This window comes from Neopelma chrysocephalum, unplaced genomic scaffold, assembly GCF_003984885.1.
Source record: "Neopelma chrysocephalum unplaced genomic scaffold, ASM398488v2 Primary Assembly neopelma1_22b, whole genome shotgun sequence".
Classification (NCBI taxonomy): domain Eukaryota; kingdom Metazoa; phylum Chordata; class Aves; order Passeriformes; family Pipridae; genus Neopelma; species Neopelma chrysocephalum.
In genome coordinates, this window is record NW_020897690.1 from 2095691 (window position 1) to 2118263 (window position 22573).

Genomic DNA, 22573 nt, shown 5'->3' on the forward strand with positions numbered 1-22573 from the left:
GTTGGAAGGGATCTTAAAGATCACCTAGTTCCAAGCCCCCTTCCATGGGCAGGGACACTTTTCACTAGACCAGGTTGCTCAGGGCCCCCATCCAACCCCACCTTGGTCACTTACACAGATGGGACATCCACAACTTTTTGGGGTAACTTGTGCCTCACCACCCTCATAGATTCACCAGATATGTTACAGATTAAAAAGATCCTTAAAAAATAGAAAAATATGATATGCAAAAACTTTTCTTAAAAGCCTGACCTTAGTTTACAAATTATATTTAATAAAACTGACTCTTCATTAAAATTTCTATTGACATTGTCTCTTCATTTGTGCATTGTTTTTATTATTGCTTCAATATTCTGAGAATTTCCTCAAATACTGGAACTTCACAGCAGTGAAGCAGTTTTGAGGATTAATAAAGTCTTAATACTTGATCGGTTTCTTTTAACCTACCTCATGATTTCTAAGAGTACTACTAACTTACATTTTCATTGAGCAATTGAAATTGTCCCAGACAATCCAAAATCTGGATTCACAAGGTACACCTAGATATTCAGTAGTCCATCTGATGCTCAGCATACATATCTAAATAGAAGAGAAATGAGCTGGAGACTGAGTCTGTTCTATTTGCATGACAAAGATATCTTTTCAAACAGATCAAAACATTAACTTATATTTAGCTTGTCTCAGGAAACACAGAAGTATTACTGATAAGAAAAGCAGGAAATGGGAAGCTTCAGATACTATACTGCAGATTTTGTATTGAAAACGAAAGGATTTAAAAGTCAAATGTGTCATGTTCCTAAATGTTTTGTGGCATTGCAGCCTTTAAACCTGTTACACTGGAACTATATGGATCCCACATTTAAAACTTTGATCTTCTCAGCTAGGAGTTCTCAAACTGCAGTTGCAGAAGTGGCAAAAAAAGAAACTACCTCTGTAACTTGAAATATTATTCTTTATTCAACAATACATACGCATTTAGTAGCTTACAGATGAATGGTGTTCCGCAAAAATCTAAAGTAGAATGGAAAATATAAACATATGTTAATTTTTTTACCATTATTATTACAAATTAAATTTTTGACACATCTGTCTTGTTTAACTGAAGCTAAGATAAAGTATTCATGAAGACTCCAAAGCAAAGATATATTCCCTTAAATGAAAATTGTTTTTCACTTATCTGTCTATATACATAAATGGCAATTTTATTGCTCTGAATTTCATGTTCCATTCCATTTCTCTCCATCTGGCATTTAATATAAAACAGAAGCTAAGAAATAAACTTCTAATCCCACATGATGACTAAGTATTGTTAATGTCTAAGGACATTTAATTGCTCTACAACAAACACAGTTACTACAAACATCAGGAATTCTTGGCCAGCTAGTCCCAAGAACAGTATCCATCATCATGCCTGCTGAAAAAAACCCTGTGACCAGAGCACTACTGGGTCTCCCTCCAAAGGTTGCAATTTAAGTCTCCTCTAGATGCCAGTGGAAGTCCCCTATAAAGACTTGTCAACATACCCACAAACCATAAATCTGAAAACTGTAGGCACTTTGAAAGTTTATTTCACTGGTATAATTTGGGGATTGGCACTTAAAGCATCATATTTTTACAGAAGATGTAACCTATAAAAAGATAAACATACACCAAAAGATAAATATACTTCCATCCTACCCACCTGGGCAGTGGATATATCAGAGCAGGTATTGTAAGGGAAAACCCATTGTGCAGCCCACTCACTTCTAGCCTCTCCTCATTTCTCCCTTACCTCTTTTTGCCCTACCCCCCCTTCACTGAAAGGTTGGAAAACCCTAATTTCTCTGATCATCTGTGGATACAAGACTCACAACACAATCAGTAGCACATTTCACAGTCACTCCATCACTTGAGCAGTTCCTTGGTCTCTGCCTCTCTGTTTTTCTGCCCACTCTTCTCCACAGCATGTCTCTTGTTTCCCAATTATGCCACTTTCTGGCTATCCTTTGAACCCCAAAGCAAAGGGAATGCTCACAAACAAGCCATATTTAACTAATAGTTGGCTAAATGCCAATTACAGTTTGAAAACAAAAGTAGCACAGTGGAATTTTCTGGCTGAATTTACAACCGTGGGATGTGGTTTAAAAGAAAAAAAAAAGAAAGAGAAAGAGCAAAAAAGGTTGTGCAGCAAACACAATGCAGATCTACAGCTTGGATTTTAATCATGACTTGAACATACATCTTCAGAGACTCTGGGTGAGTCATTTCATTTCCTGGTGCATTAATTTCCCAAATTCCAATACATAGATAATACATAATGAATGTTGCTGTTTCAAAGCATGTCACAATAATCTCTGTAATGAGGTTTTTTTAATAGAAATTGCTAGAAAACTGTGAAGAATAAGACACACATATAGGGCCAGCAAGTATGTTAATACCCTTTTTAATGATTCATTATTATTTAAGATTTAACAGATAGGCCTGTAGCAATAATGCAGAAAGAGTAGCAAATATACTTGCAGAAAGCTGTTACCACCAGAAAAAAAGGCCTTGACTGTGGCAGTGCAGTGAAGCAGGAGATAGCTAAAAAGGCCACTCCAGGTACTACTGCTTTACCTGCAAACATGACCAAAATGACCAGGGCAAAAAGCCTCTTTAGTTTCAGTGACTTTTCAGTGAAGATAACAAAGTGAATGGGCTGGAAGGAGGGAGGTTTTGGCAATTTCGCACCTGCTGTGAGCATCCCTGTAGATTAGCTCTAACCTCGCAGAAGCCAGGTTAACCAACCCAGAACAAAAGTTCAGTGACAAGTGATGTAACTCCTCTTTATTTCCATTCACCATTCTATGTTTCTTTAAGCAGGATGGCTGAGTGGTACAGCCAGATAAAGGCACAATAATTCAATTTGCTTTTTCCTATTCTGCATCTAATTTAATTGAATCAATAAAGCACCCCAAACTGGATTAATCTATAGGCATGTTTGATTCAGTAATATAATGGATAAAATTCTTCAGTATGTTTCTTTAACCTCAGAGCAGAATTAAAATGTACATCATATATTACTACAGAGAGAAATAAAAAATTTGCAAATTAAATACAATCACATATTAGGGATATATTGGTTAAGATGATTCAGAGAGGAAAACAAATTGAATCTAAAAGGCTTTCTCAAATGTAGAGAAGAAAAGAAAATATAATCCACATACTCAAATTCCTGATAATTTTTTATTCTTAAAACTGCTGCTCTTCAAGATTTTGAGTTATATAAATTATAGTTCTAGGTTCAAATGCTTCAACCAAAAGAAATCAATTTTTGCAAGAGGATATGAATTCAGAAATCTTTAGATAAATGACGATGTTTCTGTTTTTCTGAAACTGGTAAATTATTTACATTCTTGGATATTCATCCTAACATTGCACTGAATACCTAAAGGTGTCAGTATCATGGTTTAGTAATGGTATCCTCCAATTTAGTGTTCCCACTGAAACCATTCACTCACCCACCTGCCTCCTCTGTGTAGGGCTGGAGAAGATAATTGGAGGCAAAAAACGTAAAGATCATGGTTTGAGATAAGAACAATTTACTGGAAACAGCAATGAGACAAGCAAATGAACAATAACAGCAACAGTATTAATAACAAAAGTATAGAAGGGAAGCAAGTGATTCACATGCAAACGCTCGCCACTATACCATGCAGAGCCCAACAACACCCCACCACTGCCACACTACCCTGAATTGGAAGGGATCCCTTCCCCTGTCTCTGGAAAATGATGTGAGGTTGTATAGAATAACCTCCAGGTCCCAGCCATACCTCCTCCTGGCTACTGCAAAAATTAACCCTGTCCTGGTCAGAACTGGGAAAGCGAGAAAGCTAAAGACTGTTGATCATAAAAACTACAGCTCTATGTGTTGTTTTTTAGCTGAAGTAGATTTAATTTTCTTCACAATAGCTTCTATGGGGCTGTGTTTTGGATTTGTGCTGAAAACAGTGTTGATAATACAGGGACATTCTCCTTATTGCTGAGCAGGGCTTACACAGCATCAAGGCACTTTCTGTTCCTCCTCCCACCCTGCCAGAGAGGAGACTGGGGACAGCTGACTCCAACTGACCCAAGGGACATTCCACACATATGGCTCAGTATACAGAACTGAGACAAGAAGAAAGAAGGCAGGGCATGTTCAAAGTGATAGCATTTATCTTTCTAAATCACTGTTACAGGTGACAGAGCCTGGCTTTCCTGGTGCAGTGGGTTGACCCTGGCTGAATGCCAGGCACCCCCTAAAGCTGCTCTATCAGTCCCCTCTGCAACTGGACAGGGAAGAGAAAATATAGCAAAAGTTCATGAGTTGAGATAATGACCAGGAAAGATCACTTGCCAAATACTGTCACAGGCAAAACAGACTCCACTTGGGGATATTAATTGAATTTATTAGTAACAAAATCAGAGCAGAATAATGCGAAGTAAAACCAAATTTTAAAAATATCTTCTTCCCACCTCTCCCTCCTTCCCAGCTCTACCTTTTCCCGCCAGAAGCACAGGGAGATAGGGAATGGGTGTTAACAGTCAGTCCATCACAGGTAGTTTCTGGCACTGTTCAGAGAGAGGAGTCCTATCCCTACTCCAGTATGGGGTCCCTCTCATGGGAGACAGTTCTCCAGAGAAATTCTCCAATATGAGTCCATCCCACAGCCAACAGTTCTCCACTAACTTCTGCAATGTGGGTCACTCTTCCACAGGGTGCAGTCCTTCAGGCACAGCCTGCTCTGGCACGGGTCCCCCACAGGGTCACAAGTCTCTCCACAGGTCTGCAGGTCCCTGACAGGACACTGCTCCAGCATGGGTTTACCAGAGGTTCACAGCTCTCTTTTGGATATCCACCTGCTCCAGCATGGTGTCTTCCATGGGCTGCAGGGGCACAGCTGCTTCACCATGGTCTTCACCATGGGCTGCAGGGGAATCTCAGCTCTGGCACCTGGAGCACCTCCTCCCCCTCCTTCTCCACTGACCTTGGTCTCTGCATAACTGTTCCTGTCCCATATTCTCACTCAGCTCTTCCCTGCAATTGCATCTGCACAAATTTTTTTTCCTTCTTAAATATGTTATCACAGGGGCGTTACTACCTTCTCTAATTTCCTTGGCCTTGGCCAGCAGTGGGTCCGTCCTGGAGACAGCTGGCATTGACTCTACCAGACATGGGAGAAGCTTCTAGCAGCTTCTTACAGAAGCCATCCCTGTAGCCCCTCGGCTAACAAAAAAACCCTGGTCATGCAAACCCAATACTTTCCACCCCTCACCTCTGTGAATCACATATTTAAGAATTATCATTAAAATCCACATTCATCACACAACCTTACCAACAAACTTATATCAACAAAACCAACCAGCAAAAACAAAACAAAACAAAAATTCCCAACACAAAATTCAAAATAACGTCACTACAACACTGAATGAAAGTGGACAATTTACAAAAAATTCACACTAGTGTGTTATCAACACCTTTCTAGCTACCAGTGCAAAGAACAAAGCTGTGAGGGCTGCTATACAAAATGAATGCCATCTCAGCTAGACCCAATACACCTGGACATGGCTGAACACCTGCCTGCCCATGGGAACTGGTGAATTAATTCCTTGATTTGCTTTGCTTGCATGTGCAGCTTTTGCTTTCCCTATTAAACTCTCTTATCTCAACCCATGAGTTTTCTAGTTTTTCTACTCTTTCAGTTCTCTCCCTGATCCCACTGGTGGGTGAGTGAGCAAGTGGTTGTGTGGGGCTGAGCTGCCAGATGGGGTTGAGGTATGACACTGTGATATGAAGGCTGATGACACTAAATGTTGAGATTAAGGAAGAGTATTTTCACAGCTTTTTTCAGCTTTCATTATATGTGTAATGGATGTCATTTGAACATATAAAAGATACATTTAGTGACAGATTAAGCTAATGGAGAGATGTACTAATAGTATAAAAGTCTGATTTGAGCAGTGGAAGATACACCACTGCTGAACAATTTTTGAACACCATGAAGCACTACTGCTGCCAACTTTCAAGTGAAAGGCAATGTTAGTAGGAGATAAGGTTTGTGGTATTTTCAGGTTCGGTGTGTGTCACATTCCTTTGATGTGTTCATAGCAGGAGTGTCCACCTGTGGCGGCTTGCTGAACTTGAGAGAAGTTTGTGTGCCTATGTGTGAAGGGGAAAATCCTAAAGCAGCCATCCAAATACTTCTCTGCATTTAAATAAAATAAAAGTGGAAAACATGATGAAAAAGTGAAGATAATTTTGAAGACAATGGAAAAAGGCAAGCTGATCTACAAAGAAAAGAGAGAGAAAACCTCAGTAAATAATCTCAATAAAATATCCAGTTAATTTATTTTGATTGTAGTTTTATTTACTTGATTGTTTAATGGTAAAGACTATCACCATGCAATACTTCTACTTTTATAATAGGAAGATAGTACTGGATTTCTATTCAAAATTTGTTGACATGCATTTCCATCCAGTAATAACATGAAAAAAACATTTGAAAGATATGAAAAAAACTTTTGAAAGATGTGAAAAAAACTAATTCACAAAGGAAAATAGTAAAATATATTTGAGTCTCTAAGAATTGAATGTACTAATACTGTGTAGTTGACTGTGCTTATTTCTTTCAGTTTAATTCCTATTGAAGTCTCTGATTTTTGCAAAAAGTGATGTTATGTGCAGAAACATAAAAGTTTCATTTTAATGGAAGAAAAATGAAAGCAGAAAGGCTTCAAGGTCCTCATACAAATCCATTATTGGGACAGGAAATGGACTTTTCTGTTTCAGAGCACAGCCATTCTCATACACCTTATTATTTTTCCTGAATTATCCTTTTCTTGGTTCTACTCTATTTTTTATGTCCATCATGCTACTAAAAAAAACCTGTTAAAAGTCTGTTTAAGGAAATGAATGTTGCTGGATTTTTTTCTTTTGCTGGCAGAGGCTTACAGAGCTAAACAATGCCCTCAAATACAACCTGGATTTGAAAATGTCCTGGAGAGGCAACTGTAAGTTTGATGCTATCTTTAATTATAGGATGTTGTCAAGTCAGACTTCTCTCCAAGAAAGACCTCTAACTTTTATGTGACAAAGAATGAGTTTTTAAATGGCTTTCAAAATCCAGGGAGAAAGTTAAAGAGAGCAAACTATGCATCTTTCCTATATGGCATCTTTAACCTTTTTTTGTTGATGCATCCAGAACCCAACACAGGCTACCTTTCTAGCAAAGAAAGTTATCTATCTCATGTATCTTCTTTTTCTTAAGCCCTTTTTGTGGCCCCTTATTGGGAAAAAGCTTGGTAAACAGCAAAGTGACAGTTAATAATTTTCTGGTAATGAACATCTCTCCTACAAGAATAACTCAAGCAAACGATGTTATCTGAAATCTCCCTCTCCCCCAAACACAAAAAAAAACCCAGAGCAAATCAAAATCAAAGGAAACCGCCCCAAACACCAAATACCAACCCCAAATATCCTCGAGTTAGTAGTGATGATACAGAAAAGCAGAAAAGCAGATAACTGCTTGCTTTGTTTTACTCTGGCGATGTCTAGTTTAATGAGTTATGCAAATTGGTTTTTTCTGTTTAAAAAAGAAGTGGGTACGGAGGTGCTATTTGGCACAGAAATGGAAGCTGCTGGTGATACTGGGCTGGGTGTCTCCTCAGAGGTCAGGCTCTGCCCTGCCCCACAGCTGAGACAATCACGGAATCATAGAATCATAGAATCAGCTGGGTTGGAAGGGACCTCCGAGATCATCAAGTCCAACTTTTGATCCACTACCGCTGCGGTTACTAAGTGCCACATCCAGTCTCTTTTTAAAAATCTCCAGGGATGGAGAATCCACTACTTCCCTGGGCAGCCCATTCCAACGCCTGATTACCCTCTCTGTAAAGAAATTCTTTCTAATATCTAACCTAAACCTCCCCTGGCACAACTTGAGACCATGCCCTCTTGTCTTGCTGATAGTTGCCTGGGAAAAGAGACCAACCCCCACCTGGCTACAACCTCCTTTCAGGGAGTTGTAGAGAGTGATGAGGTCTCCCCTGAGCCTCCTCTTCTCCAGGCTGAACAGCCCCAGCTCCCTCAGCCTCTCCTCATAGGACTTGTGCTTGAGTCCCTTCACCAGCCTAGTTGCCCTTCTCTGGACCTGCTCCAGGACCTCAATATCCTTCCTGAACTGAGGGGCCCAGAGCTGGACACAGTACTCCAGGTGTGGCCCCACCAGCACTGAGTACAGGGGAAGAAGCACTTCCTTGGACCTGCTGGCCACACTGTTCCTGATACAGGCCAGGATGCCCTTGGCCTTCTTGGCCACCTGGGCACACTGCTGGCTCATGTTCAGCTTCTTGTCAATCCAAACTCCCAGGTCCCTTTCTGCCTGCCTGCTCTCCAGCCACTCTGTGCCCAGACTGTAGACAAGCTGGGTAGAGCCATGTGTCAACGTGGAGGTGAAGGAGGCAGCCACATTCTCACCACACAGGCACTGGTCCAAGGAATTGGGAACAGATGAGATGAGATCCAAAAGCAGATGAGGTCCAGCTATTTCTTAAGTATCTTGTTGCTTTGCTGAAGTTCATTTGCTTAGGCAAAACCCAACAAAACAGTAGACCTTTTACAAGAAAGGTATCACAGTCAAGTGTGAATTTATGGAACCAAAGTGTTCAAGGAATATCTGCTGCAATCATTTTTTTTTAGTAGAAATAGCATAATTGTGCCATAAACTTCTGCCTGCTATACTGCAACATATTACATCTGTTTTATGCTAATGTAGTTCCAAAGAAATCCATGATATTTATACTGACATAAAGCAGTGGTGAGTCATATTCTCAATTAGTGCCTTCAGTTTGGGAAGGAATATCAGAGATTTTTCTTTATTTTCCAAAATTTAGCCTGTAACCATATTCACTGATTTCTAAGAAGCTGAAAGTTTAATTAAATCTATAGAGCTTAATAGCACCCATTAAAAAATCATCACAAATTATTTTAGGTAGATTTAACTTTTAAATTGAATTATTGTGACTGCATAGATCTTTTGTTTCATTAATGTGTTCATAACAGGAGGCACTGATCTCTGACAGAATTTTTTTTTAAACTATGTGTGTGATCGATAGGAATCATAAAATCCTTGAAAAGTAGCATATCTGCTCAGAAAAGGCTTATCAGCTATCCTAACATAGCTATCCTAACATATTGATGCTGCCATCAATTAAAAATATTATGTTTTGATTTTTTTTGTGGTTGGATTCCACTTCCCTTAGTTGAAATCATGCGCAAAACCTCTGCCAGTTTTAAATACAGCAAGGCTGAGAGAGCTGGGGTTGTTTAGCCTGGAGAAAGGGAGGCTCAGGGGAGACCTTATTGCTCTCTTATTGCTCTCTACAACTATGTGAAAGGAGATTGTGGCTAGGTCTCTTCTCCCAGGCAACAACAATGGGACAAGAGGAAATGTGCTGAAGTTTGCACCAGGGGACGTTCAGTTTGGACATTAGGAGGAATCTCTTCACAGAAAGGGTTGTTAAGCATTGGAACAACAACCCAGGCAGGTGGTGGAGTCACCATCTCTGGAAGGGTTCAAGAAATGACTGGATGTGGCACTTAATGCCATGGTCTAGTTGACAAGGTGGTGATCAGTCAAAGACTAGACTCGGTCTTGGAGATTTTTTCCAACCTATGTGATTTCGAACCACCCAAAATGAAAAGCTGAAGATATTTATTTTCTTACAATTATGTCTTTCTATTTTTAGTGGATTTTTTTTTATTTTTGTTAAAGTGAAAGAGATTTTTTTTAAGAAAAAAGGTAGTAAACTGAGTTTATGATGTGTGAATGTTCAAAGGCAGAATAATCTGAGGCATTAGGCAGACAGGAATTTAAACAGATAATCTGAGGTCAACCTTGCTAGGATAAGTGTAATGAGTTGGTTGACTGAATTTAGGTTGATCAGAAATAACCTGAGACCTAAAGATCTGATGGGAGACGGCTCCTCATGCACATGATGGACTGTCACACATAAAACTCCAGGTTTTGCGTTATTCAAATGAACATCCTGGACTGAGGGGTCCAAGGTCAAAATTGCATTCTTCAACTTCCTTGCATCAGTGTTTGTATCCATTGCAAACCATATTTCTTTTGCAATGGGAAACCTCGCTATACAGGACTACTATTTTTGTTTGATTATTTTTCAAAACATAAAATGAAAGATACACTGTATTGTTATAGCTGTATTTTGTCCCTGGATTCCTTGGATCGAGAGCTTTGTGTGCTGGTTTTTATTGTTTCTGTTGTAAATGACAGTAAATGATATTTCCTGGATACTGTTTCTCAATCCCAATGGACTTTATTTACACAACTGAATCAATTGTATTTTTTTACTAAGCCTGAGATGAATACACGTGTCCCCCTTTCATTTAAGTAGAAATTCTATTGCTTCGAAAAATATGTGTATAATAACATACAAAATATGGGTGCTGAATTAACTCATCAAATGGTGAATAAATTCTTCTCAGAGCAAAGATACAATTTCCTGTCATTCTGGTATTAGTCATTCTTTGTACAAGATGGGTAGCATTAAAAGCATCTTAAATAGTTCTCAGTTTGCTTTTCTGAAAAGATTTTGACAGTGTTAATTACTTCAGCTAACAAATTTCTGACACTTATATGACCTTCGGCTGCATATGAAAGAGGCTGTCATGGTTGGTGTACTGATATATGCAATAAAAATCCTGGGAAATTAAATGAAATTAAACTAAACAAATCTTATCCTTAGCATTGTTAGCTAGTAAGTAAGTAGTTTACCAAGTAAGGCATTTCCAATGACTTCACCAAAACACAGATTATACTTCTTCTGGTGCGGAAGGGGGTTTTTTGTATGAAGAAATGAACTCCTTTGGAATGTAGCAATAACATGCACTGGTTGCAAGAGAGAATAGAAGCACAAGGTTTGTCCCAGACAGAAGATGATGGTGGTCTTGTGCACCATTTCACTTTGCTGGTCAGCATCAGGTTACCTGTAATTCTAAAACAAACTGTGCTAGTCTCAGCGAAATCAGAAGAAAACAGAGAAAAATTCTAACTAAACCCAAGAAAGAACTATTATCAGAGCACAGGAGAATGGCAGAATGGGGAGGTTTTCAGAACTAGTAAAGTAGATCATTGTATATTCTCTTTATTTTCCATAGAAAAGATTGAGGGCTTTGCTGTGCATCCAGTTTGTACGTTTACACTGCCGTGGTTAAAGTAATGCCATCATTCTTGGACAAGTGCATTTGTACCAACAAAAATTCTGTTTATTCATCACTTAATGTTTCATTCATTTACGAGAAGGCAAATACACACATGATAGTCACCTTTATGTAGTATGTTCGTTTTGTAGTATTGTTACACCACTATTAAAAAACCCCCACCTTAACCTACTGTAAACATGCAACATTAAGATGGTTGGCACAAAACCTCTTGACTGATTGTTAAATTGCCATTCTTAGAATAAGGGCCAACAAAAGTTTCTAGAACAGCAATAGTGGAAAATCCTGTAAATAGGTCATTGCTAAACAAAAAATTAAAAAAGAAAAAGAAAAAGGAAAATAAAGATTAAACAAATGAAATTCAAACAAACTATGATGGCAGAGAGAGCTGCTGTTTTCACAGGTGTTCATAGCTATGGTCCTTTGAACTTATTTTCTACAGTATCAGGCTATTTTACCTGTTTTACTGTTTCTTTCTCTTTCTCCTTTTTTTTTTTAATGCTCAATTTTAGTTAGATTTCAAACCCTTGGTTTAGCACTTACCACCCACCATTCTTTCCAGTTGGTCATTTTATCTCTAACTGAAAATTAAGTTATGCCAGCACGTTGGAGAGGAAACACAGAACATTTTAGAGAATCATATGAACGAATGTGTAGGCTGTTAAGGATCTTTCTTCTGACACATTATGGTAAATACACTCCCAGCACAGGATAAGGAGATTTATTACCATTAAGAGATATTTCAATTCAGAGGGAGAATAAAATAATCCACCCTGAAGAGCTGTGTTCTGGGTGATTACATTTTGACCTCAATTCCTGCTATATTCCCTAGTGAATTTGTCCATACAATAATGTTTCCCCTGCTGGGACCTAGTCCAATACCACCTAAAGTGGTATTTTTCTATTGATTTTTATGGTCTTTTGCTTCTTAAAATCAGTTGTTGTTACATCCATAAAAATTTTTTTTCCATGCCCATTGTTCTGTCATAAAATATTTTTAAAAGCATATTGGATGAATCCCACAACATTAAACTGCATGTTTAACCACACAGAGACTAAATAATACCCAGTGAAGAATACAAATCCTTATAAAACATTGCTGTGCTACAATTTTTTTCTCATTTTATTTTTACAGCATGCAAACTTCCTGTCACTAAGAAAGTCAGCTTTAAAAATTATATTTAAAGCCTCAGTTATGTTGCCATCTGAAAGTGTATACAAATATTTATTCCAATTGGAGTGGGGAGGAGATTGTCCTGTTGTCATATGATAAATGCAGCAAATGAAAACAATACCATGGCAAATTACTGTTAACAAACACCAAAAGTGAGCAGAGAGAATTTTTCTCCTATAAATGTGAAATGCAAAAAACAGTAGGAAAAGATTTTGGAAACCCTCATTAGTTTTAGGCTAAACATCACCACTTACTTTCAAGTAATTCTTCCAGTGTTTGATTGCTGACTTTGCCTTCCCACCAGCATAGGGCACAAACAGGGACGGAGGGGGAGTCCTGAGCAGCAGAGGCAACCACAGGCTGCACAGTGCCCTGAAAACTCAGAGCCCTCCCTGCTGGCTGTGCCAGCTTCTGGCAACCTCCTGCTGAATGGCTCCACTCCTTCTCATGTATTAATACACATTTTTGCAGAGTTGCTTTGCAAACCTTTAATTATCACAGAGTAATTTTGAACAAGGCAAGATTTTTCACTCAAGAGTAGCAGTTTTATTAGGTCAGAAACCAGCATGCAGGTGAATTTAATATTCCTTTTTTAAACTTATTTTTAACGCTGAAAACTGTACATTTGGCAGGCATGAAGCAACTACACCAAAGGTTCTAAGGAACAATCTGCTGAGTTGCGGATTAATGAGCAGCTGATACCTTAATTTACACAAAGAGATTAAAAATCACATTGAAAGTTTCAGAAGAATGTGAATTCCAGTGACACTGCTTCTACCTGCAGGAGCAGGTTATGTTAACCCTTGAAAGCTCATGATTATTTGCCATTTATGAAAAACTTTCAAACTGCAGAGCATCTAATTATAAAGGCAAAAAGCTTGTCAGTAGATCTACAGGATTCACAGAGTCACAGAATTGCTAGGGTTGGAAAGGACCTCTGGAGATCATCTAGTCCAACATCCATTCACCAAATTCTAGGTTCAGGAAGGCTCTGAAGTTCCAATAAATTAGCTTTAATTGGAAGCAGGTACTGTTATTCAGGTACTGTTATTCAACTCTGGAAGACACCTTTCTGGAAAAATATTCTAATGGGCAAGAAAAGCTCTGGCTGAGAAGGAGCGAGTCACTCTTCAGTTGCCACAGCAAGGGGAGAACATTCCTCTGCAAATCCTCATTAGAGAGAGTCCTAGAATGAAAACTGAAAAGAAAGACAATTTTCCTTATCCCAATTTGGTGAAATCCACCTTTGAAGTGTAGTCACTTTGAGCTTGTCTACAACACACTGAATTTGGATGTATGTGATGAGTACTACTAGGCTGATGCTTGCCCTAGTTGAAAGTGTATCTTTCTCAACTCACCTAGATGTTGACAGCTGTATTCTTTTAAAAGAGGGCTTTTGTTTTGTTTGTTTGTTTTGTCAAAGTTTTTTTGTTCAGACACCAAGTGATCTCTGAAGTCAGTGGGAGCCTGTGATGCAGCATTACACAGGAAATTAAACTGAGAACCTATTATCTTGTTGTTAAACTCAGTTAAGGGACCCCTGGTGGCCTAGTGGTTAGCGTGCAGGACTTTCACTGCTGCAACCACGGGTTCGATTCCCAGTCCCTCCCGGGCAGATGGAACCCGTTAGCCCTGTGAGGCCATCCATCTATGAGAAGGATACTCTAAACAAACCTACGTCCTGAGGACCTCACTGCCATTGTCCAAGCTTGCTTGGCCCCGGCAGATGAACCTTAGGATTAAAGGGTGGGCTCAGTTCAGCGCAGGCTGTGTCTCACCTAAAAAAAATCCATTGCGCAGGCTGGAAAGGTAAAAGACCTTCCCCAAATCTTCGTTCGCGAAGATGGGCCATTATTATTATTATTAAACTCAGTTAGCAGACACCATCTAAATTGGCTATAAAGTTTTTAATAACACACATTTATTACGCAGACACAGGTGATCCTATAACTCCCGGTATGTGTAAGATACCAGGACACAGGCTGTGAGGACATCCCCCCCATCTCCTGTTCTGCTCTGTCTCCGTGAAGATCTGCACTGCCACTTAGGGTTAGTGATGGGTATTTCGGTGAAGGAGAAGATTTGGTTTTAAAAGGCACTCGCTGCTGCTATTGATCTCCTATATATTTCAACTCCAGGTCAGTATTTTGAAGATAATCTCAATTAGCAAGCATTACTAAAACTGTCTTTTTAAAAAAAAGATGTGAAACACCAGTGAAAAATTGCAAGTCATATATATTACTTATTCTAGCGAACTAAATCACATATTACCTGAGCACTGGGAATTGCCAGCCTGTGTTCTGGTGGCTTCAAGTGCTTCAAACCTTCAATGTGCTAGCAGGGCTTCTTGTGTCATAATACCCTATGCTTCCTGTTGGTTTGAGAAGCACTTTTCCTATGTAAAAAGAAGAATAGATATAAGTTTTACCTGCAAAAGCTTTTACAGAAAGTATGTATGGGTAAGTACTGCTTACAGGTTCCGATCTGCTCTTTATTGGCCATAAGAACCTGCTGCTACTCAGTCAATCCTGCCTGGCTGATGGGAAATTTATTTCACACACACATAAAAAAAAAATTTTCCCCAAATTTCTTTTGAGTCTTTTCACTTTTAGAGTTACTTTTATTTGCCCTTACTTCTTTTTCTGCTGCTTTTAGTATTGTTAAAGACAATAATAAATTACTATTTTTAAACAGTAAGCTAGCTAGACTTTTTTTTTTAGGAACCAATCATGTAATATGCATGATTTGAGGTTATTAACCTCAGGTTTGTCAAGACAGCAACAGCTTTGAAACTAGGAGTCAGAAATCCCCTCGTAGTGTGATTCTTTCAAAAGCAGACATGACTTTGCCTGCATTAACTGTGAAAGGAAGTACAGCAGATTTTCTTGACCCTCTTTTTTCTTTTCCAAACATTTTGTCCAGCTGAGACTGGACAAATTGCACAAAATGGTGTAATATCAAAAATCAGAGAAAAATAATCTTCTGCCTATCCTTGTCAGCATCAGATCAATATTTAAGGCCCATGTAAAACAGCTTTTCCATCATTTTTAGAGAGAAGCAACAAATTAATTGGAAATTGGTTGCAGTTTTTCCTTCTTATCAATAAACTTAGAAATTGCATTTATGCAGAGCTTTCCTGCTCTAAATGAAGTGAATCAGTAGTCTTTGACGAGTGTCCCCTTTTAAAAGATGTAGATGAATGCATTCTGTCCTGTCAGTTTGAAGTTAGTTTCAATACTAACATCATGGAATGTGATCTCAGCTGTACCAGACTTGGTTTGCTCCCAGCAAAACTTTATTGTGAAATAGCTATTGAGTCAAGGATATTGCTTATTTCAGTTCATAAAGTGGTTTGGGTTGAGTTTTTTTCCACCATATCCCATAAAGTCTCTCTACATCCAAGTAAACAATATAGCACACATGAGATACTAGACTACTCATAATCATAGAACCCTAGAACAGAATCCTAGAATCATCAAGATTGGTAGAGACCTTTAAGATCATCCAGTCTGACATCCACCCAGTACTGTCACTGTAACCCCTAAACCACTAAAAGACATCACCCAGTGCCAGATCCAGATACCCCTTGAATATCTCCAGTGATGGTGATTCCAGCACCTCCCTGGACAACTCTATTTCAATGCCTGACTACTCTAACAGTGAAAAATTTTTTTCTAATATCTGATCTGAATTTCCCCTTAAGGGCATTTTCTCTAGTCCTCTCACTGCAGGCACAGTAGAAAAGACCAGTTTGCACCTTACTGCAACCTCCTTTCAGGTGGTTGTATAGAGCGACGAGGTTCACTCTGAGCCTCCTCTTCTTGAGACTAAACAAACCCAGCTCCCTCAACCGTTCCTCATAAGACACGTTTTATAGACCTTTCATGAGCCTTGTTGCCCTTCACTGGACACGCTCCAGCACCTCAATGCCCTTTTCAAAGTGAGAGGCCTAATACTGGTCATGGTACTTGAGATGTAGCCTCACCAGTGCTGAATACAGGGGAATGATCACTTTCCTAGTCCTGCTGGCCACACTATTCTTGATACAAGCCAGGATGCCATTGGCCTTCTTGGTCACCTGGGCACACTGCTGGCTCATATTGAGCCAATTGTCAACCAGCACACCCAAGTCCCTTTCTGCCAAAAAGCTCTTGAGCCACTCTTCCCCCAGTACTGCATAGGGTTGCTGTGGCACAAATGCAGACCCAGTACTTTGTATTGTTGAACCTCATGCAGTTGTCCTTAGCCCACTGATAGAGCCTGTCCAGATCTCTCTGTAGAGCCTTCCTACCCTCGAGCAGATCAACATTCCCACCCAACTTAGTGTCCTCTGCAAATTTACTGAGGGTGCACTCCATCCCTATGTCCAAACCATCAATAAAGATGTTAAATAGGACTGGCCTCAAAACTGAGCCTGGGGGAACACCACTAGAGACCAGCCACCAACTGGATTTAGCTCCATTAAACACAACTTTCATGGTCCAGCCTTCCAGCCAGTTTTTTACCCATTGAGTAATCAGCTACGTGAGATTCCACATTTGAGAATGTTTTGTTTTCTACAAAATGCTTATTAAACTAGTATTCCAATATGAACAAAGAAATCTTGCTTGTAAACACTGTAAAAGTTTTAAACACTTTACACACAGTGATACATTTGTGTAAAGTACTTAGAACATTGCACAATTTTTAACATGCATAATTTAGCATTAATGAAATATTTTCGTTTGCGATACATAACGGTCACAACTATTAATTCTGATAACTTCTTGCACTGGATTTGCGAGAGAAGAAAGCAAGGTTAGCAAAATGTTCAGCTTTTTGCACAGAAAAGCATATCAAAAGGGGCTTGCATGCATCACTCATGCTTTGTAAACCCAGACCAACAGACACCTGCTAGCCTCTTGAGAATCACCAGCTACATTTGGTAGCAGATCTCAATAAATTCACATGAATTTTGGTCTTAAGGTGGACAAAGTAGAAAAAATAACATATGCTACTTAAAAAAATAAAGGACAATAAAAATTGTAATAAATCATGTAATTTTCTATTAAAAACCAAGGAATATAGAAAAGTGTTTTTTCTTATTTAATTTTAAAAGAATCAGTGTTCTATTTCAGACTAGTTTGAGAAAAATTACATAATTGTTCATATTAAGGATTAGAAATGTCCAATCAAATTCAAGATTTGTGTATTCAACAGAATCACTGGGCAGAAGAATTTACATTTCTAGGTTCTAAATAATGTATTATTGGATCTAAAAGGTAGATAATGGTGTGTCAGTAATTCACAACAAAGGAAAAGAGACAGAATAAAAGCAGAAAAACATTAGCACTGAAGTTATTAAAAATTTATTAGAATTTTCTGAAAAACTGAAACCATCTTAAAATAAACGAAAAATGCAAAAAATGTATTTTTATATTTTTTTCTTTATAAAGTAGATTATTTGTACTTTCAGCTGAAGTGGAAAGGAAACGTAAAAATTTTATGGAACAAATAATGAACTTGTTTCCAAACAGCTCCATCATCTATTTATTGAAACCCCATCTAATTGCAACTGTCTCCCAACATTTCCATTTTGAACACAACAGTGTCATATGCCATATTGATTTCTACTAAAATTCCATTTCTGCTCAGCAAAGTCTTGCATGCATATAGTAAACACTAAGGACTGGGATTTAAAAATGTACAAATTCACAGTCCTGTTGGCAAGCAGAAAAGAAGTCAGAATGATGACATAACATCCGGATGGATCATTCAAAATAGGTCCATGTGTTCCTGAGGAATGAACCTGAGCACATACGTTTGCTGTAAATTTAACACACACAGTCTCCATTTTGGATGCAGGAAAGCAGGGGCTCTGAGAATCTCCTCTTCCAGTGAAAACGAGACCAGTTTTTCCGTGTATTTTTTTGTCTTGAAAAAGTTGTGGTGGCTGACATAGGGTTGAAAGGGTGGAGGGCAACATGCAGCTGAATACAAAATTGAGTAGTAAAACCCCTACTGCTGATGTTCAGCACCTAAAACACCAGTTATAAAACTACAATGTGCCCAAGAATAGCTAGGACTGAGGCCAGAGGGCACAGACTGACCCTAACCCATGGGGCCAAATCCTTCCCGGTTACACAACAGGGAGAGTAACCAGGTCTTGGGAATGCCCAGAGCCCACGAAGAATTGCTGAATGAGGTCAGGTAACCACCAAATGAGGATGATGATGATGATGTGATAAATGCAGAACACACAACTTCCACAGTGCGGCCAAGAGATGAGCCTACAAGGACCGCAGTGTTGTGAAATTATATTTATCACAACTCCCTCTCTACCCTAAAGTAAAGGTAGCATGACTGCTATCACAGCAGTGTAGCTGTAAATGATTACTTTAGGAGCCATCTGGGATAAAGAGTTGAAGGAATTACTTTTTTTTTTTTTTGGAATCAGAAGAAACCTCAAATGAGGTGCAGAGTGTCCCTAGACTCCCCAGTGGACAGCAATCTCTCTGTGTCTGCTAAACATTTTTTTTTCCCCCCTGGAAGATAGTAAAATATTTCTCTGAAGGACAAGCAGATTTGAGAAGCTGTCACAGTAGCTTCTATTTTACTGTGAAGGGAAATCCTCACAAAAAGCTGGACCATAGTCTCAGTATAGAAAATTCCCCACCCCAGTTTGGCCAGTACTGCTGCCACAAGCCCATAATTGCTGTAATTTGCAAGTTTGATATGGAGGGGAACCAATGGAAAACTCCATCTGGGGCTGTGTAGTTGCTGAGTGAGGAGAATCCATAGGTCTAAATTGCTGGAAGAGCAAATAGTTCCTTTCTCATAAATGACATGATTTTTTCTGAGGATTTTCAAGTAGGCTTGAAAATCTATTACTCAAAGGTTTGAAAACTTCATCAGCAAGTCATGACTTAATGTCTCTATTTGCATGAACACACACAATCAAAACTAAATGATTTAAGTTTAATCTACAATTTTTTACCACTCAAGCAAAAATTATTTCTTTGAAAGATTTGAACATGCACTAGATGACACATCCCTCTTAAAAAAATCTGAAAGCGTCATTTTTAGTGGATTTTATGCACTTACCTCTTTTGAATTTAATAACTTCTTTCTTGATTACAAGCTTATCATAAAAGATAAAGCAACCAAGTAAGAGCATGATATATCTGCACTTAGTGCAAATGGTAATTGTGCTCTCTTGGATAAGGCTTTTCAAGAGACTCCTAGCTTCACAGCCATGCCTTTTATTAGGGAAACTAGATGAAAGTTGAATATTACCTCTTAAAATTCTGTAGTCTATTCAGGGAATCCATCTTCATTTTAATTGCACTTTCCTCTGTAGGGTTAGAAATTATTTTACAGCTCTTAGAATTCGAAGGTATTTTAGGGTTTAATTTTCTTTGGAAACACAAACATGATAAATATCGCATCCTTCAAGATAGTTGGATCTTCAAAATTCTATTTAACTGTGAATGTGGTCTAAATATTTTCATTTTCTTTCATGAAAGCTATTAAGACTAAAGGTTATTGTGAGGCTATTTATGCTAGTCGAAGTGCTGGTGAACAGAAATTATAGGGTCATATACATTTTATCATTCACTTTGTTAACATGCAGGAAGACAGGATGCAGCCACTGTATGTCCCTAATTTTCAAGGGAAAAGGTGATGAAGGCAGTGCTGTCGTTTAAATAAATGCATAAAGCCCTTTCCTTAATATTGAAAGAGAAAAGTTTTAAGCATTCACAATGTGATTATAGAGATTTTAGCTCTTAGAGGTTAAAAATTGTTTTGATTTTCCAGAATAGCAAACAAAAGTATTTACCTATGCCATTGCTACAGTTGCTTTCCACAACTGTAAAATGTTGCAAAATAATGAGAAAATAGCAGATAGAGCTATGCTTATTTTGGGATAAACACAGCACTTGCACTAAGGCTTATTGCAACAACAAATGTAATAGTAATTTATCCAGATTTTTCAATATGAATAGTTTCTTCAAGAACTTGTACAGCTTAGTAAAATAGAAATGTGTAATAGAAAACAAGCATCCAGATCTTATGCGGTCTTATTATATTGTACTTGCATTTAATGAAGTTATGTAACTCTGCAGCCCTATTGTACCCTATGAAATCCACGTGTATTTCTACGCTTTGAATGAGCTCTTGCCATCCTTGTGGGAGTGGTTACTTCCATTAGAAATCATTTGGCATTGAGTGCTCTCACTTTTTGTGTCTCTGAAACAGAAAAAAAAGGCAAACTATCTTCATTTTGACTTAGAAACTAATTTTTGAGAAATATCGTTGGAGTCAAGTATGCTGAAATATAAGTCTCTGAAGAGACTCAGCAGCCACCAGTATGAGGGGAAGAGACCTCCCCATTCAAGCCCAGACAGCAAATGCTGACTTGCAGAGCTGCCTGCTCTCAAGAGTTGTCCTGCCCTGAAGCTGAATGTTCTGCAATACTATGAGATGAACATGACAGCATTTAACAACCACTTTACAAAATACAATCATCACACAACACAGCAAATGGAAAAGAATCGGGCTCTGGTGGTCCATCCCTGCTTTTTGCTTGGAGGGGTGGGAGATCAGACGATAATTACATTTCTAGTAATGACCTGATCCAGCCATAAGCATCACACAGTCAGTTGAATAATTTACAAGCATTGCAAAACAAACAAACAAACAAAAATCCCCTCTGTCATTGGAAAATCACCCAGTTAGGAAGAGACTAACTACAGACAGACATGGCCCTGCTATAACTTTCAGAGGTGTTACTCAGGTTTTGCTTTGAATTAACTCACTTCTCTCTGACTCTGACTTAAATAAAATATTTATGTGTTGAAAGAAATTAAAACACCCTGCTAGATACTCCAGAAGTATGGTCAGAAAAACTGTGGTGCTCAGAGATCAGTGTTTTTTTCTCTCAAACTCTTTCAGTACAGAATACTGAAAAACTTAGGATCATAGTTGCATAGTAGCACTTAAAAGACAACACAGGCCTGGATAATAGAGGGGTTTTTGCCTCAAGTAAAAGATTTGAAGTGCTTATAAACTAGAAATAGATTTTTTTCTCAAATATCTTCTACAGCATTGTAATGTAACTAAAATGGATGCACACACCTCATGTCCTAAATAAACTGCTATATTAACATAACTGTCACCTGTAATATCAGCGAGAGCTCTTTTTCAATTGTTAGCATCTTAAAAGAATGCAGCAGTTTGAATTGAAATCTCCTTCAAAACTAAAACACATACCTTGCTGTTCTGAATCTAATATGTATAACACAACACAATGGCCAACATTTTCAGTTCTTGAATCTGAGCATACACTGTGCACATCTGCAATGTTAAAAATTACAATTCACCAACAGCAAATGTTGATCTCAAAAACCCCTTTATTAAGAACAATCCAAAACAGAACCTCTAATACATACAGTAACAATTTCAATGCATAATTTAAGAAAATTATTGATTTTTCACATCCTTTCCCCTATACATTCCTTCTTCTGTGTACATACTTTACATAGTAGCATAATTATAATTTCCCATTGGGATTACAGAATAAATAGTTTGAACCACATATAGTGCAATTTCTTTGGTTCAAAGCAATGAACTCCTTCCTCAAAGGCTTCATAAATTTCTTCCATAGCACATATGCTGCTGCCACAGAACTACGAATCAGAAGTGCTTTCCTTGAATTTCAGGCTCCCATTGAACAAGCTGTTCAAGTACAACATGAGAAGTCAACTGATGTCACTAACAATCAAGAAGCTGCACTATATTCTCTAAGCATTTTACATAGTAGGCATGTAGTTCATTTTCTTCTGGCTGTGGAGAAGCTAAAAGGAAGAAAAAACAAGATTTGAATTTCGAGTTGATACTTAATAGAAAATTACTTTTCCAAAGATTACACCAAATCCCTTGCAAGAATTTACTTCTTTATGACCCTAACTTCTGCATTATGAGTAGCAAATCAAACACTAGTACTTTATGTTGCAAGGTCTGTTTTGGTTTTCTCTTCAGACAGGACAAAACAGGAAATGTAAAATAACAACAGCCGTATTGAAAAATTCCACCATTGCACTCAGAAGAACAATTTACCATTTTAGCTCAATTACCACTATTAAGTGATCAAACTTTTTATAGCATAGGCTAGTTGA

General features: G+C 38.2%; 2 protein-coding genes across 3 annotated transcripts in view; both read right to left on the reverse strand.

The window, feature by feature from the left end:
• Positions 1 to 11812, reverse strand: part of CD226 (CD226 molecule) — a 42268-nt gene extending 30456 nt beyond the window's left edge. Inside the window, 1 exon segment of the mRNA XM_027682805.1 lies at positions 11786 to 11812. Within this exon segment, the coding sequence (XP_027538606.1) occupies positions 11786 to 11812 (27 nt within the window).
• Positions 11813 to 20224: 8412 nt separating this feature from the next.
• The window catches only part of RTTN (rotatin), an 81572-nt gene continuing 79223 nt past the window's right edge, over positions 20225 to 22573 (reverse strand). Inside the window, exons 49-50 of one of the 2 annotated variants that reach the window (XM_027678018.1) lie at positions 21669 to 21752; positions 20225 to 20645 (exon numbers count right to left, since the gene is read on the reverse strand). In XM_027678018.1, coding sequence (XP_027533819.1) covers positions 20611 to 20645; positions 21669 to 21752 — 119 coding nt within the window. In that variant the 3' untranslated portion in view covers positions 20225 to 20610. Of the gene's footprint in view, positions 20646 to 21668; positions 21753 to 21790; positions 22253 to 22573 lie in introns of those variants that run through there. The other variant, XM_027678028.1, reaches the window with a different exon arrangement.